Source organism: Vipera ursinii (genome assembly GCF_947247035.1).
Source record: "Vipera ursinii genome assembly, chromosome: 12".
Taxonomy (NCBI): Eukaryota; Metazoa; Chordata; class Lepidosauria; order Squamata; family Viperidae; genus Vipera; species Vipera ursinii.
This window is the reverse complement of record NC_139525.1, coordinates 760857-773385: the sequence shown is the minus strand read 5'-3', so window position 1 is coordinate 773385 and position 12529 is coordinate 760857. Positions and strand designations below refer to the sequence as shown.

The window sequence follows — 12529 nt, the reverse complement described above, 5'->3', positions numbered from 1 at the left end:
GAGGGCCTTCTCCACTGTGGCTCCTGCCCTCTGGAACATCTTGGCCCCCCCGCCTGCCCACGATGTGAGGTTGGCCCCAGCCCTCCTATCTTTTCACAGGGGCCTAAAAGCTCTGTCAGTCGCTCTGCCAGTGGGGGGAGGCGCAATAGGGGTGGTTGATTGAATAACCACAGATCCCACTTGCCCCCCTCCCCCATGTGATTTGGGTTTTAATGTCTGGTTTTAACTTTTTTTGTTTTAACTGTAAGCCTCCCAGAGTTACCCTGTGGTAAGATAGGCGGCCAATAAATTTTATAAATTTTATTAAATAAGTAAGTAAGTAAATGTCTCTCATGGCCCACTCCTCATCCCTGGGGAGTAAACGGGCAGCCCTTTAAAAGGCAGGAAGGGGCCTCCCTCTCACGGGGGTGGGGGGGTGGGGGGGTGGAGATGCCCCACTTCAGCTGGAAGACAAGATTTGGGAGGCTCCAAGAATGGGATCCAGGCGGGGTAGGGCAGCCAGGTTGGGGGTTGGGCGCATGCTCAGGCAGGGCTTCAACATCCATTGGTAACCATGGCTTTTTTAAGGGAGTTTGTGGAAGGGGTTGGGACACACAATGAGCTGCAATCACCTGCGATCCACAGGGCCTGATCTGCACCTGTGCTCAGTCAGCCAGGTGCAGGGGGAAACTCCAGCCCCATTCCCACCCACCCACCCACCCACCCACCCCTGTGCCACGGCCACAGGCTTCCACCGGGCAAGATGCAACGTGGAACCACTTTCAATGTTTCCAAACAGAAAGACGGAGTAGGAACAGTTCGGGTAGCCAAGCCAGTTCCTCCACCCCGCCTGAAGCCTCCCAGGCCTAGGAGAGGCCAAGCCAGAGGGGCCTGGCAGGGAGTCTTCTGCCAGAGTGGGTTTCTGCTAAAGAAACAGAGTTTCTGCTAAAGAAACGGGGCTTGACCCCAGAGGGAACAACTATTCCAGGGGAAACCCACTGCAGTGACCTGGCCACCCAGAGGCCGAAAGGGAGTGAAGGGAGATGAGTGGCTGGGTGGCCCTGCTCATATGGAGCCAAGGTGGAGCGAACGGGCTGGTCTAAATGGGTGCAATCACTTCTTTTCTGTATCTCCTTTACTTTTCTCCCTCCGGAAGAGAGAGAGGGGTATCCCGTCAGGGCACATACTCCACGGGAGAGCAGCAGCTGCCCAGCCATCCCCACACGTGGTCCGAAGGCCTGCCAAGAGCCACAAGGCCTCTTATCATTTCCCACATGACAGGAAGCAGGTAGATCAATAGCTGCGTTGGGCCCATAACCCAGCCTGCAAGTGCCCCAACTGGGGGAAACGAGAGGAAACGCATAAAGACCCCGAGGCCAAGCCAGGAGCCCCGCAGGTGAGAGCAGAGGAGGAGGAGGAGGAGGGAGGCGGCAGCAGCCAGCAAAAGCGCAGCGCGGAAAGGGAGCCGAGACGCCGCTCCCGCCCGCCCTCCAAGAGGACTGGGAACTTGGCCGAGGTGAGTGGCCCGGAAGGCATCCTCTGAGCAGCAGGAGCGCCAAAGGGAGGGGGCGAAGGCGCTGCGTCCCGCCCCGGGGGATCTGCAGGGGCGGCGGGGCCGGAGGCAAGAGCAGGGAGGGGTCGTCTCGGGGGGACCGACCTCATTTCGGAGCGTTTGGGGAGCTGCGTGGCGCTCCTTTCCCGCCGGGCTCGCCGATGCGAGTCAGCAGCTGTTGGGACCCGGGTGAAAGTTTCGCTCCGCGGCTTCTCGCTTCAGAGGGGAGCGACGCGGCTCCTCCCTCGGCCTCTCCCGGAGAAAATCGGGACTTCGCTCACCTTCCCGAGTCGCGGTTACGAAGGGCGCCTATCCCGGACCGGGAGGAGGGAGGAAAGAGCAGCCTGTCCTGCCGCCGCCGAGGAGACTCTGGCCGGATCCTAGCTGGCTCCTCTCCGCAGGAAGGTAAGTGGGAAAGTTCGGAAGAAGTTTTGGAAAAAGCCCACGAAAGTAGCCCGACTTGCTCGTCTTCAGAGGAGAGAAAGCTTTGTTCGGCTAGGCTGCAGCCCCCTCCCCGCCGCTGCCCCCCCCCCGCCAAATTGCGCAAGGGTTCTTGCGGCAAAGGCGGCTGGGCTGGGCAGGGGGGAGGCAGGGCGGTCTCCCCACCACCCAATTAAAAAAAATCCCGGCATTGCGAGACTATTGTTTGGCACGGAGGCTGCTGCTGCTTTCGAGTTGCAGAGCCAAATTCTCCCCCCCCCCCAGCCCCCATTTCGCTGTCCTTGTGCACCAAGGCCTGACGCCTTAGTGGTCGCCATGACAACCCTTCCCCAGGTCTAAAGGCCCGGGCGGGGCGGGAGGCCCCCTGTAAATGCTTTTGTGGGGCAGTCCTTGAAGGGAAGAAGGCTGCTGCTGTGTCCCCCCCCCTTTTCTGGCCCTCTTCTTGGTTTGCAGGGTTCCTCCGTCCGTCTTCATGAATGGAACTTCCCCAACGGGGTCTGCAATCTGGGGGGAGTGAGAGGGACTGCAGGGTCCTCCTCGCTGCTGAGCTGGGCTGCTCTCCAGCCTCCCCTGGGCCCTCGTCTCTGCAAGAGAGGGGGCAGACTCTGCCAGTGCTGCCCTAAAGCTGCCCTTGAAGGGTGAATAAGGGGGCAAGGCTGCTTGAGCTACTGGGCAGCTGAGGAGGATGTGGGGCTGCCTGGAGATGGAGCAACGGCCAGGTGGCCATTTGGGGCGAGTGGGAAAAGGCCCGGGGCAGGCAGGGGGGAGGCAGGGGGTGTCTGTGCAGTTTTCCGGGTGCTGCGGACGGGACTGGCATTCATGCTTCTCCTTGAAAGCCTTAGTGCAGGAGTCTCCAAACTTGGCAACTTTGAGACTTGTGGACTTCAACTCCCAGAATTCCCCAGCCAACTATGTCCTGAAGGCTTAAAGTTGCCAGGTTTGGAGACCCCTGCCTTAGTGGGTGCTGCATACATAGGCCACGCTTCGGTCCTCTGCAACGAGGGCATCCCTGACGGTTTAAAAATCACAGTTTGCCCACAGCAGTCAAGCAGAACGAGATCGGGTGTCGTTTTAGCAGCACCAGCTTGCCTGTGGAGCGCTTTCAACGTTAGTAGTTACCTTTTAATTGTTGGATTAAGGAAAAAAAAACATGTTACTAACTTGCCTCGAGCATTCATCTGAGCAAAAATCTAATATTAATTTGGTTTGTGATACGAGATCTAGGGAATTATGCTCAAGCAACCATGTTTGGGGCACAGCAGGAAGGCCCCTCCCTGCACCCCTTCTCCCCTCCGGGGGCCCAGCCTTCCTTTGTGGGCACAGAAGACGCTCGGCTCCCCTCGTGATCCCTTCCACTTTCGCTTTTCCCTACCTGGGAGAAGATGGAGGGTTAAACGGCTTTCCAAACTGCCTCTGTGCATTGCGGGCTTGCCCCGACCTGCAGCCTTGGGGCGGGGTGGCTGGGCAGGGCTCCCCGGCCAGGTTGCACAGGTTGGGATTAGCCTCCTCTCTGGGAATTTGCAGGATGAGTCAGGGGATCTGGCTGAACTCGCCTCCCGCTCGCCAGACGGTGCCTGCAGTTGCAGGCAGGTGGGAAAGAGCAAGGAGGTAGACTGGGGCGGTGAGCTAGGGGGGAGCCCTGTGGACTCTTCCTTCCTTCCTTCCTTCCTTCCTTCCTTCCTTCCTTCCTTCCTTCCTCTCTCCCTCCCTCCCTCCCTCCCTCCCTCTCCTTCCTCTTCCTTCCTTTCCTTCCTTCCTTCCTTTATTTCCTTCCTTCCTCCCTCCCTCCCTCCCTCCCTTCCTTCCTTCCCTCCCTCCCTCTCCTTCCTCTTCCTTCCTTTCCTTCCTTCCTTCCTTCCTCCCTCCCTCCCTCCCTCCCTCCCTCCCTCCCTCCCTCCCTCCCTTCCTTCCTTCCTTCCTTCCTTCCTTCCCCTCCTGCTGCCCTCTTCCCCTGGGCCACCCTCCCCAGGACCACCTGCCTGCTTTGCCTTGCAGGGCAGGGCTGCCCCTCCCCGGGAAGTGACCGACCATGGGGAAGAGTGGGCGCTGCGGCTGCCGCCAACGCTTTTGCAGCGCCTGCCTGCTGGGACTCTTCAGCTGCCACTGGACTCACAAGAAGGGCCTGAAGACCAGCAAGGTGTGTGTACCCACGGTGTGTGTGTGTCTGAAAGCCCCCCCCCCGCTCTACAGGGTCCCTGGGGGGAACAGCAGAAGGCCCACCCCATGTCCCTGCAACTGTGAGGAGAGGCCCCAAGGGCCTCTGGGGATGGGCTGCAGACCCACTCCAATGCTTCAGAGTCTCCCCTCCCCCAAATAAGCTGGGCCTTGGTTACCCCACCCGATCCTCATGGAAAGCAGGGTGGGCTGCCTGAAGGGCTGAGGACAGCTCCCTCTTGGGCCAGCCCCCTCTGCCCCCTGGGATGGCAGTGGCAGTTGAGCCCCTCCTCTGCTCCATCCGCAGTGTGACTGCGCCTGGTTCTTCCTGCTCTTCTGCGTTGGCCTTCTTGCTCTGGCCTGGCTCTACGTGGCCCTCGTCACACTCAATGATTTCCACAACCTCAACGAGTGAGTAGAAGGTGCCCTCTGCCTCCACCCCACACATTGTGCCCCCTTCTGACCTTCAAGCTTTATCTGCCCCCCCCCTTCTGCACAGGTTTGCCTTCCAGAAGACAGAATGGTGGCTGGACTGGTCAGTGGTGATGCTCTCTGTGACCGCAACCCTGGTCACCTACTCCTCTCTGCTGCTGGTAGGCCCCCCCCTTTCCATCTTTCCTACCACACTAGTCCCCCTCCTCTCCTGGCCCAGCTTTCCTGTGGTTAGGGAGTGAGGCTCCCTGCTTGGGGGGGGGGGGGTTCTGTATCGCCCCTCCCCCCTTGCTGATGGTGTGGGAGGGTCTTCAGGATATCTCTGTGCTATAAACTAAATTCTGTTCCACCATTTGGGCTGTAATTCATGGGGAGGGGGCAGGAGCGTTGCAGCAGCATCCAACAGAATTCTCTCTGCAACGTTGAGAGGCCGGTATTATATTGGCCCAATGGAGCACCGGTTCACTCTGAAGAATGGGCAGCCCTGTTTCTCCCATTCAAGTTGGGCAAAGCTAGGTGGCAGAGCAGGTGGGCAAGCCTGCCAGAAGCCAGAAGAGGGGAAGGGGGCTGAGAAGGACGGTTCGTGTTTAGCATTTGGGCGTCTCAGGCTCAGAATGGAGGGCAGGAGAATTAAATAGGCAGACAAGGAAAGGGGTGCTCATTTTATAAGTCGGGTCTACGTCTTTCCTTTTCTTGGTCTTCGCCCACCTTGATTGGACTACCTGGGACTGAGGGAACTGGGGGTCCAGCACATCCAGAAGGGCGAGGGTTGCATAAACTCCGTCTCCGTTCAGGGCCTTTCCAAGGGAGGTCATCCCGTCCAATCCTCTGAAAGGTTTTCTTGCCCCAAGCAGCTACGTGGGGGGAGGATATTCATATCTTCCTTTATTTGCATCCCAGATTTTGGCCCTCTGCCTTCAGCTCTGCCATCAGCCCCTGAAGCTGCACTGGCTCCACAAGGTAAGGCTGCGGTGTTTTGCTTGCCTCCTTTCCGTTCCTTGGGCAGAAGCCACGAGGTTTCCTGCTGGGCTCGGTTCGTGGTCCCCGTGGGGTGGGAGGCTTCCGAGGCCCCTCTGGGATGCCCTCCACTTGGTTGTCCCTCGCCAACCACGCCAGCAGGTCCTGCCCACATAGGACCTGGTTTCCTCCTGGACAGAGGTTCTTTGGGTGCCAGGAACGACTTCCCGTCGCCCTGTGCGCTCACACAGAGAGGGCCTCCTCAGGGTGCCGTCCGCCAGACAATGTCGGCTGGCGACTCCCAGGTGGAGGGCCTTCTCTGTGGGGGCACCTGCCTTGTGGAAACAGCTCCCCCGGGAGCTCTGGATGGCCCCAGATCTCCGGTCCTTTCGTCGCGACCTCAAGACATACCTTTTCCAACAGGCCGACCTGGACTGATGATAAGGGTTTTTAATTATGTTTTTAATGTTTTTATTGGTTTTAGTGGGGCTTTGTGATAGTTTAATTTTTAAAAAATTTGTATTTTGTATTTTATTGTTGTTAGCCACCCTGAGTCCTTTGGGAGATAGGGCGGCATATGTCCCATAATAAATAAATAATAAACAAAGACATCCGGGGCCTTGGAGATACCTTCCCTGTTTCTTCCAGGGCCTTCTGATGCTGACTGTGCTGATAATAGTGGCTGCTTTTGTGGGGCTGGAAATTCAGTGGTCGGAGCAGTGGGAGAGTGCCCACATTGCTCTACAGGTAGGAGCCCTAAGAGGAGCTGCCCTTTGCCTCCTGCTTTAAGCCAAGGCCCATGGAGAGGTATCTGTTCCGCTCTCCGCTTCCCCTCGGTTAGGGGACCGGAGGCTAAAACATACGAAGAACAAACGGTTGCTGGAACTGGATGTGTCTAGTTTAATGGAAAGGAGGACTAGAGGAGACACGATAGCAGTGTTCTAATATCTCAGAGGCTGCCCCAAAGAGGACGGACGGCAGGGGGTCAACCTATTTCTTCAAAGCACCTGAAGGCAGGACAAGAAGCAACAGATGGAACTAACCAAATCCAAGGGATAGTGTGACTTTTCTTTTGGGGAGTGGTGGTCGAGCCCCCCCCGACCCAGATGCCCTTCTCCCTAGTCCTGGGAGGATTCCCAAACTGTGGGCCACGTGGGCCAGCCTTCTCTTGGTGCCCTCGGAAAGGCCAACCACCTTGTATTGTGTCCTGCCAGGCAACCGGCCCCTTCCTGCACATTGGAGCAGTGGCGGGCTTGACGATGCTTGCCTGGCCAGTAGCAGCCTGCTTCTACCACATCTCCCGTGCAGGTACTGAGGGTGGCGGATGGAAGGGATTGTTCCTTATGAAAGCCTGGTTGGAGGGCAGCCCTTGGGCGCGAGTTACAAGGTGAACCTGGGCACCCTAACTCTGACACACAGGTGCAGCTTCCTCCCGAGCTGTTAACATGATGCCTGGAATCTGGGGGTCTCAGATGTAGGGTCCCCAAGTGTATGGTGGCGCTGTTTCCTTAGGCTCTCCGGGCAGCATTGAAAGAGGGAAGCGGAGGAGCACTCCCACATTATGGGCTGGCAGATTCCAGCCGGATGCTTGGAAAACCTTCCTGAGCGCAAGAGCAGAACACCTGGGGCGAATCCCAGGGGGAGATGGTGGGCTGCCCTTGGCTGCATGCTTTCAGTCAGAACTGAGCAGCCTTTTGTTGGGGCTGCCCCAGTTTGGATACCAGGCAGGCCTTCAGCTCAAGGCCTGCTGCCAACCCTACCACGCTAGGGATCGGGCAGGGGGAGCAAGATGAAGAGCAGTCAGCTCTCACAGATGGCAGACAGATGGTCTGGGGATCCAGTCGCTGTCTTCAAGGGGACCGAGAGCCCCTACTGACTGCTTGGGACCCTCTTCCATTTGTGTTGCTGCAGCTCTCCGCGTGTTTCTCCTGCTCTTGTATCTGGGCGCAATGCTGGCTTTATACCTGGCCCCCCTGGGCATCGAATCGCCCTGCTTCCTGGAGCAGAGCCAGCTTCCTCCCAAACCAACCCTGTTTGGGCACCGTGGAGCTCCCATGGTAAGTCCCTCCCTCTCCATTCCATACCGATCCTGGAATGAGGCTGGCCAGGCTCCTGGGAGGGAGAGCCTGCAGAAGCATTCCAAGAAGCTGGAATGTCTGGGTGCTTCTCCTGATCGGGGCCACTGAGAATTGTACCTGCAGAGCCTGAACAAGAATGGAGCGCCAGCTGGAAGGTGGTGCTAGGATCCCCTTTCTGGATGAGTTTCTGGAGTTTGGAGGAAAGAGGAACTATCTTCAGCTGTCTTCCCCTCCCGTTCTAGATGTGTCAGAGCCCACTGTCTGTATGCCCAGTGTCTGCACTGGGGAGGACTGTGGGGAGTTGAAGCCCAAAATACCTGGAGTGCACCAGGTTGGCGAAGCTCTTTTGAGGTCTTCCTCCTGAACCCAGCAGGTCTGTTTCCACCAAGACAGGCGTGTCCTTAAAACAGCAGCAGCTTTTCCATGCCGACTTTTACAGCCTCACCTTGCTGGGATTTTTCTGCCTTTTTATTCTGGATTAAATGGTGCAGGGGGTTGGACTAGAAGACCTCCAAGGTCCCTTCCAATTCGGTTATTCTGTAAGACATTAGGAAGATGTCCCAGCTTCGCCTCTTTCTCCTAAGAACACTTCGACCCACCAAAATTGTTCCACCTGCAAGATGATGTGGAAACCCCCCTCCTGGTGAGCCGGGCGGTGGGCTCCCCAGGCTCTGGCTAGACTTCTCAAGGGGTGGGTCCCAAAATCTCCCGCTTCACTTTCATTCCCCCCTCTCCAGCTGGCACCGGAGAACACCATGATGTCCTTCCAGAAGGCTGTCAACTGTGGCCTGAGTGTCTTAGAAACGGATGTCCGAGTGAGGTAAGAGGCGGGCTGAACAGTGGTAGCTCTGTTGGAAGATTTATGCAGGAAGGGAATTCCTGGCTTCAGGAGGCACCAATCCAGAGGGTCCCTCATCCCCCACTGAGAAAACAAAGATCCGGAATCCAGGTATTTTCTCCTTTTTTTCACTCCCAGTGCCGATGGGATCCCTTTCCTCATGCATGATGAGACACTCTTACGGACCACAAATGTCCAGGAGGTCTTCCCCACCCAAGCCCATGCCAAGGCCACCGCCTTCAACTGGACACAGCTGCAGCAACTTGATGCTGGCAGCTGGTTTTTGCAGGTGAGAGCAGGATGGTGTCGCTTGATCAAAACATGGTTTGATTAGGATTGGTTGGGTTGAACATCTGGCTTGCTCATCTGGATTTGGTTGATTGGGGTGGTGAACTACCTTGGATTCTGTGGATAATGGTTGGCAGGGAATGTCTGGATCAGAAGCAGATGGAAAAGTGTCTCCATACTCATTTTTACAAGGGGAGCTTTCTGCACCCGCACAAACGCAAGTAACAGCCCAGGGAGGGCATTGTGGCAGAGGTCCTGACTCTTGAGAAGAACTTTCCGTGCATACCGAGAAGCTGGATCTGCACGGAGAGTCCAGTAGATGAAAAGTAGCCCATCCAAGCCCAGTGCACGATTTAACCTGGGTACAACCGCTGGGCTGACCACCACCTCCCTCTCCTCTACCAGAAGCATCCCTTCCCCACAGCCTGGAGCCTTTCGGAAGAAGAGATGGCCCAGGCCAGAAGGCAGCACATTTTGTCTCTGAAGGAGCTGCTGGCAGAGGCCAAGAGGCACCAGGTGTCTGTCATATTTGATCTGATGCCACTGGAGGACCCCCATTATGAGCGCCTGGTCAACATCACAGTGGAGACAGTCCTCCAATCAGGCATCGCCCAAGAGCTGGTGAGTCTTCCCTGTGCCGAGTAAGACAAATCCCAAACATGCGGAGACTGTATGAGGCCAGAGAAGGGCAAGTCGCAGGTCCCCTTGGAAATGGGGCTTCAGGACAGCCTGAGGCTGCCGGGTGCTGGAGAGTCAGTGACCCTGGAAAGGAACATGACTGAAGTCAGATCTGCTCCAGATCCAAATAATCGGAGCCACGTCCTCCTGCCTTAGGAGTATCTCCAGTTCCAGCTCCAGCAGTGCTGAGAAACGGAGCAGGCCCTGCTACGTCCTCTCTCTTCCCCAACCCAGATTCTGTGGCTGCCTGATCAGTTTCGGAAGCAGGTGAAACAACGAGCGCCCAGGTTCCAGCACATCTACGGCCTCGAAAGTTTGGTCAACAAGACCGTAAGGTTTCCACGAGTCAACCTGGCTTACCAAAAACTGAGCAGCCCAGAAATCAGGTCAGAGCAGGGGAGGGGCTCTTTCCCGGTCAGGCCAGGTCACACCTGAGGCAGGGGGCAGGGGAGCTTTACACAAACGTGTCTTTCAGCCCCAGCTCAGCTTTTATCAAGGCAGACAGAGGTTGGGAAATGTAGAGGGTGTGGAAGGCAAAGGTCTCTGAAGCCATTAAAAAAAAATGAACAGGATGGGGAGGGCTCAAGTGGAGCAGCGAGGCGCAACATAACTCCCCTCCACCCCCTCCCTCAACAACCAGTTAGCAAAGCCGGAAAGCAACCGACAAGGTGTGTCATCTTCAGGTCGCATAGTGAAGCTTCACACTCCTAGAGGCTGGGATGTAGCTGCAGCCTTCCTCAAGCCCCTTCCACGCAAATTGTACTACTATGGGTTGGCACTGACCTCCGCTTTATTGCCAAACTCCCTTCTGCAGCGAGTACCGCCGGAACAATATCTCAGTCAACCTGTACGTGATAAATGCTCCGTGGCTTTTCTCCCTCCTGTGGTGTGCCGGGACTTCTTCGGTTACCACCAATGCCTGCCAGGTGCTACAGAAGATGCAGCGCCCCTCCTGGCTGCTGGTAAGACCACCGGGAGTGAAGGAGGGGCTACTACTGACTCCCTGGGAGAAAGTGGTTAGCCAGGTGGCTGCTGCCCCTGATCTGCCACCTGTTTCTCCCAGCCTCTGACCACCTATCGCATGATCTGGATTGTGACAGACTGCGTCTCCTTCCTGCTGGTTCTCTCAGCTTTCTTGCTGCTAAAGTGAGTATCGAGTGAACAGAGATGAGGGATCTCGGTCACATAATGGGGCTTCTTCCAGCCTGCAAGCTCTGTACAGTTGGGTCTCCTCAAGTGAGGGATGCGGTTGCTACCATCACCATTATAGATGTTTGCAAATGCACCCAGGTGATAGGTCTACTTTGTGTTAGGTCTACAGTTGGAGACCCAGTCTTTCTACTAAACGGTAGAGCAGATCTCCTTTACAAAAGCACCTACCAAACTCTTGCTCCAGGACAGATTGCATTGTCTCACCCTTGGCGGTTTAAGATGTGTGGACTTCAGCTCTCAGAATTCCCAGAGCTAAAGTTCTAGGCTCATAGTTCAGCTCTCACAAGTTGAAGACCAGATGTCTTAAAAGTTGCCAAGGTTGAGCAAACCTGGTCCTGAGTTCTGTATGACTTGACTTTCTCAGATGGGCCTTTTCACAGTCATTTTGTGAGGTGGTGTTGTGCATTTGGATGGAGCACCACGTGACCTGGGTCCAACTGCGCCACAGGCACCAAAAAGTCCCTGGTTGCTCTCCAGCTGCCCACCCAAGTGCCAAGAGAGCTAGAGAACACAGAGGCTCACTTGACATAATTCTGACATGATTTTTTTTTCTTCCTTTACAGAAGATGGCCTCGGGAAAAGGACTCAAAAGGTAAAGCTGGTATTTTGGGATAACTGGGAAACAAAATGTGACCTTGGCACACAACAGCTGCATAGGCGACCAATCAAGGGGGTATAAACGAGGGGAAATCAGAACTTTGCGGAGGGCTGCCTATTACTAGGCATCCTCCATTCTTGTCTCCGTAAGCAGCTTCAAGTGAAGGAACACGGCTTATCCTAAATGTGGCTTCACCCCTCTGCTGTGCACCGGAAAAAGGCACCGCAGCCCCTCACAGCCGTCTCCCCCGCCTGCAGGTTCCAATTCAGATGTGCTCCTGACGAAGATCCACAGCCTCTTGTCCGAGTGAAGTCCCGGATGTTGCCCTCTCTCTTGCTAGCTTTGGCAGGGCTCTCCTCCTTCCAGTGTTTTTCTGGGAACGTCCCGTCCTGGGTGCTCGTTGGCAGCAGCTGCCGCTGGGATCCGTTTCAGGGGCCTGCGCTGCACAGCCTGGAGAGAGGAGCTGTGCAGGAGTTCGCGGCAGCCTGGATCCTGCATTTCTTCTTGCAAGACTGGAACCCAGGACCTTCCTCAGCAAGACCCAGATCCCAGAATTACTGTAGAGCCTCAGGACAGTATTAGGGAGCTACCGACTCTCCTGTACGACACATTTTCTTCTTGATCTGGAACTGGGAAGGATCTCTGAAGTGCCCCCTACCAATAAAGCTGTTTGTACAGGCTGGGAAACCGTGCTGTTGTAAACACTTAATCCATTCCTGGGGGGGGAATAAAAGTGGTGGCGCACCCGTTCAACGCACAGCTCCCTGCCACAGCCTGTATTCTGGCAGTCTAGCTGGGTTCAAAGGCTCCAGGGTGGAGCCTCAACCAGTGTGACACTGCGCACGTGAGCCAGGGCTCTCTGCACCAACAACTGTGCCTGTGTGGAAGTGTGTTGGATTCAGGTTCAGCCCCAAGATTTTCCCAGGAACAGCGTTCAACAGCAGAGCGTATAAAACAACACCCAGCAGGCAAGAGTCACAGGCTGCCCCAGGATCTTTTAGAAACAAAATGCTAGTCTCTGTGTATGTGTTAATTCACTTTTTAAAAAAAACAACGTAAGCTCTTTTGCTCAAGCGGTGATGACATTAACAGGAAGTGAATTTACACTGTTTAGAAATGGACTGAGGTCAAAAGGATGCCGAGCAGGCAACTGAGGCAGGGGAAATGCTCTGCAGAAATGCTTGTGAAAACTATAGTTGGGTGAGATCCCTCATGACAGGTGACCTCCTTATTCTGAGAAAGAATGCTCCTTGTTTAAGAAATATTTAGCAGCAGGGCATTCAAATGGTATCAGTCGATCTATTAACATGAGTCAGACAGGC

General features: G+C 55.8%; 1 protein-coding gene across 4 annotated transcripts; it reads left to right on the top strand.

Moving 5' to 3' along the window:
- Positions 1-1257: 1257 nt before the first annotated feature.
- GDPD2 (glycerophosphodiester phosphodiesterase domain containing 2) lies at positions 1258-11885 on the top strand. 4 transcript variants are annotated; one of them, XM_083372275.1, is made up of 17 exons: positions 1274-1375; positions 1754-1936; positions 3968-4109; positions 4434-4537; positions 4626-4719; positions 5459-5518; positions 6164-6262; positions 6730-6823; positions 7427-7572; positions 8331-8413; positions 8570-8720; positions 9125-9340; positions 9632-9783; positions 10212-10359; positions 10461-10543; positions 11173-11201; positions 11465-11885. In XM_083372275.1, exons 3-17 carry the CDS (start codon positions 4002-4004, stop codon positions 11515-11517), a joined length of 1620 nt encoding a protein of 539 aa, XP_083228401.1. In that variant the 5' UTR covers positions 1274-1375; positions 1754-1936; positions 3968-4001; the 3' UTR covers positions 11518-11885. The 4 variants fall into 4 exon arrangements, with proteins under 4 accessions (XP_083228402.1, XP_083228399.1, XP_083228401.1 ...); XM_083372276.1 differs by lacking the exon at positions 1754-1936 and having other exon boundaries at positions 1258-1495; positions 9128-9340; XM_083372273.1 differs by lacking the exon at positions 1754-1936 and having other exon boundaries at positions 1258-1495.
- The last annotated feature ends 644 nt before the right edge of the window (positions 11886-12529 follow it).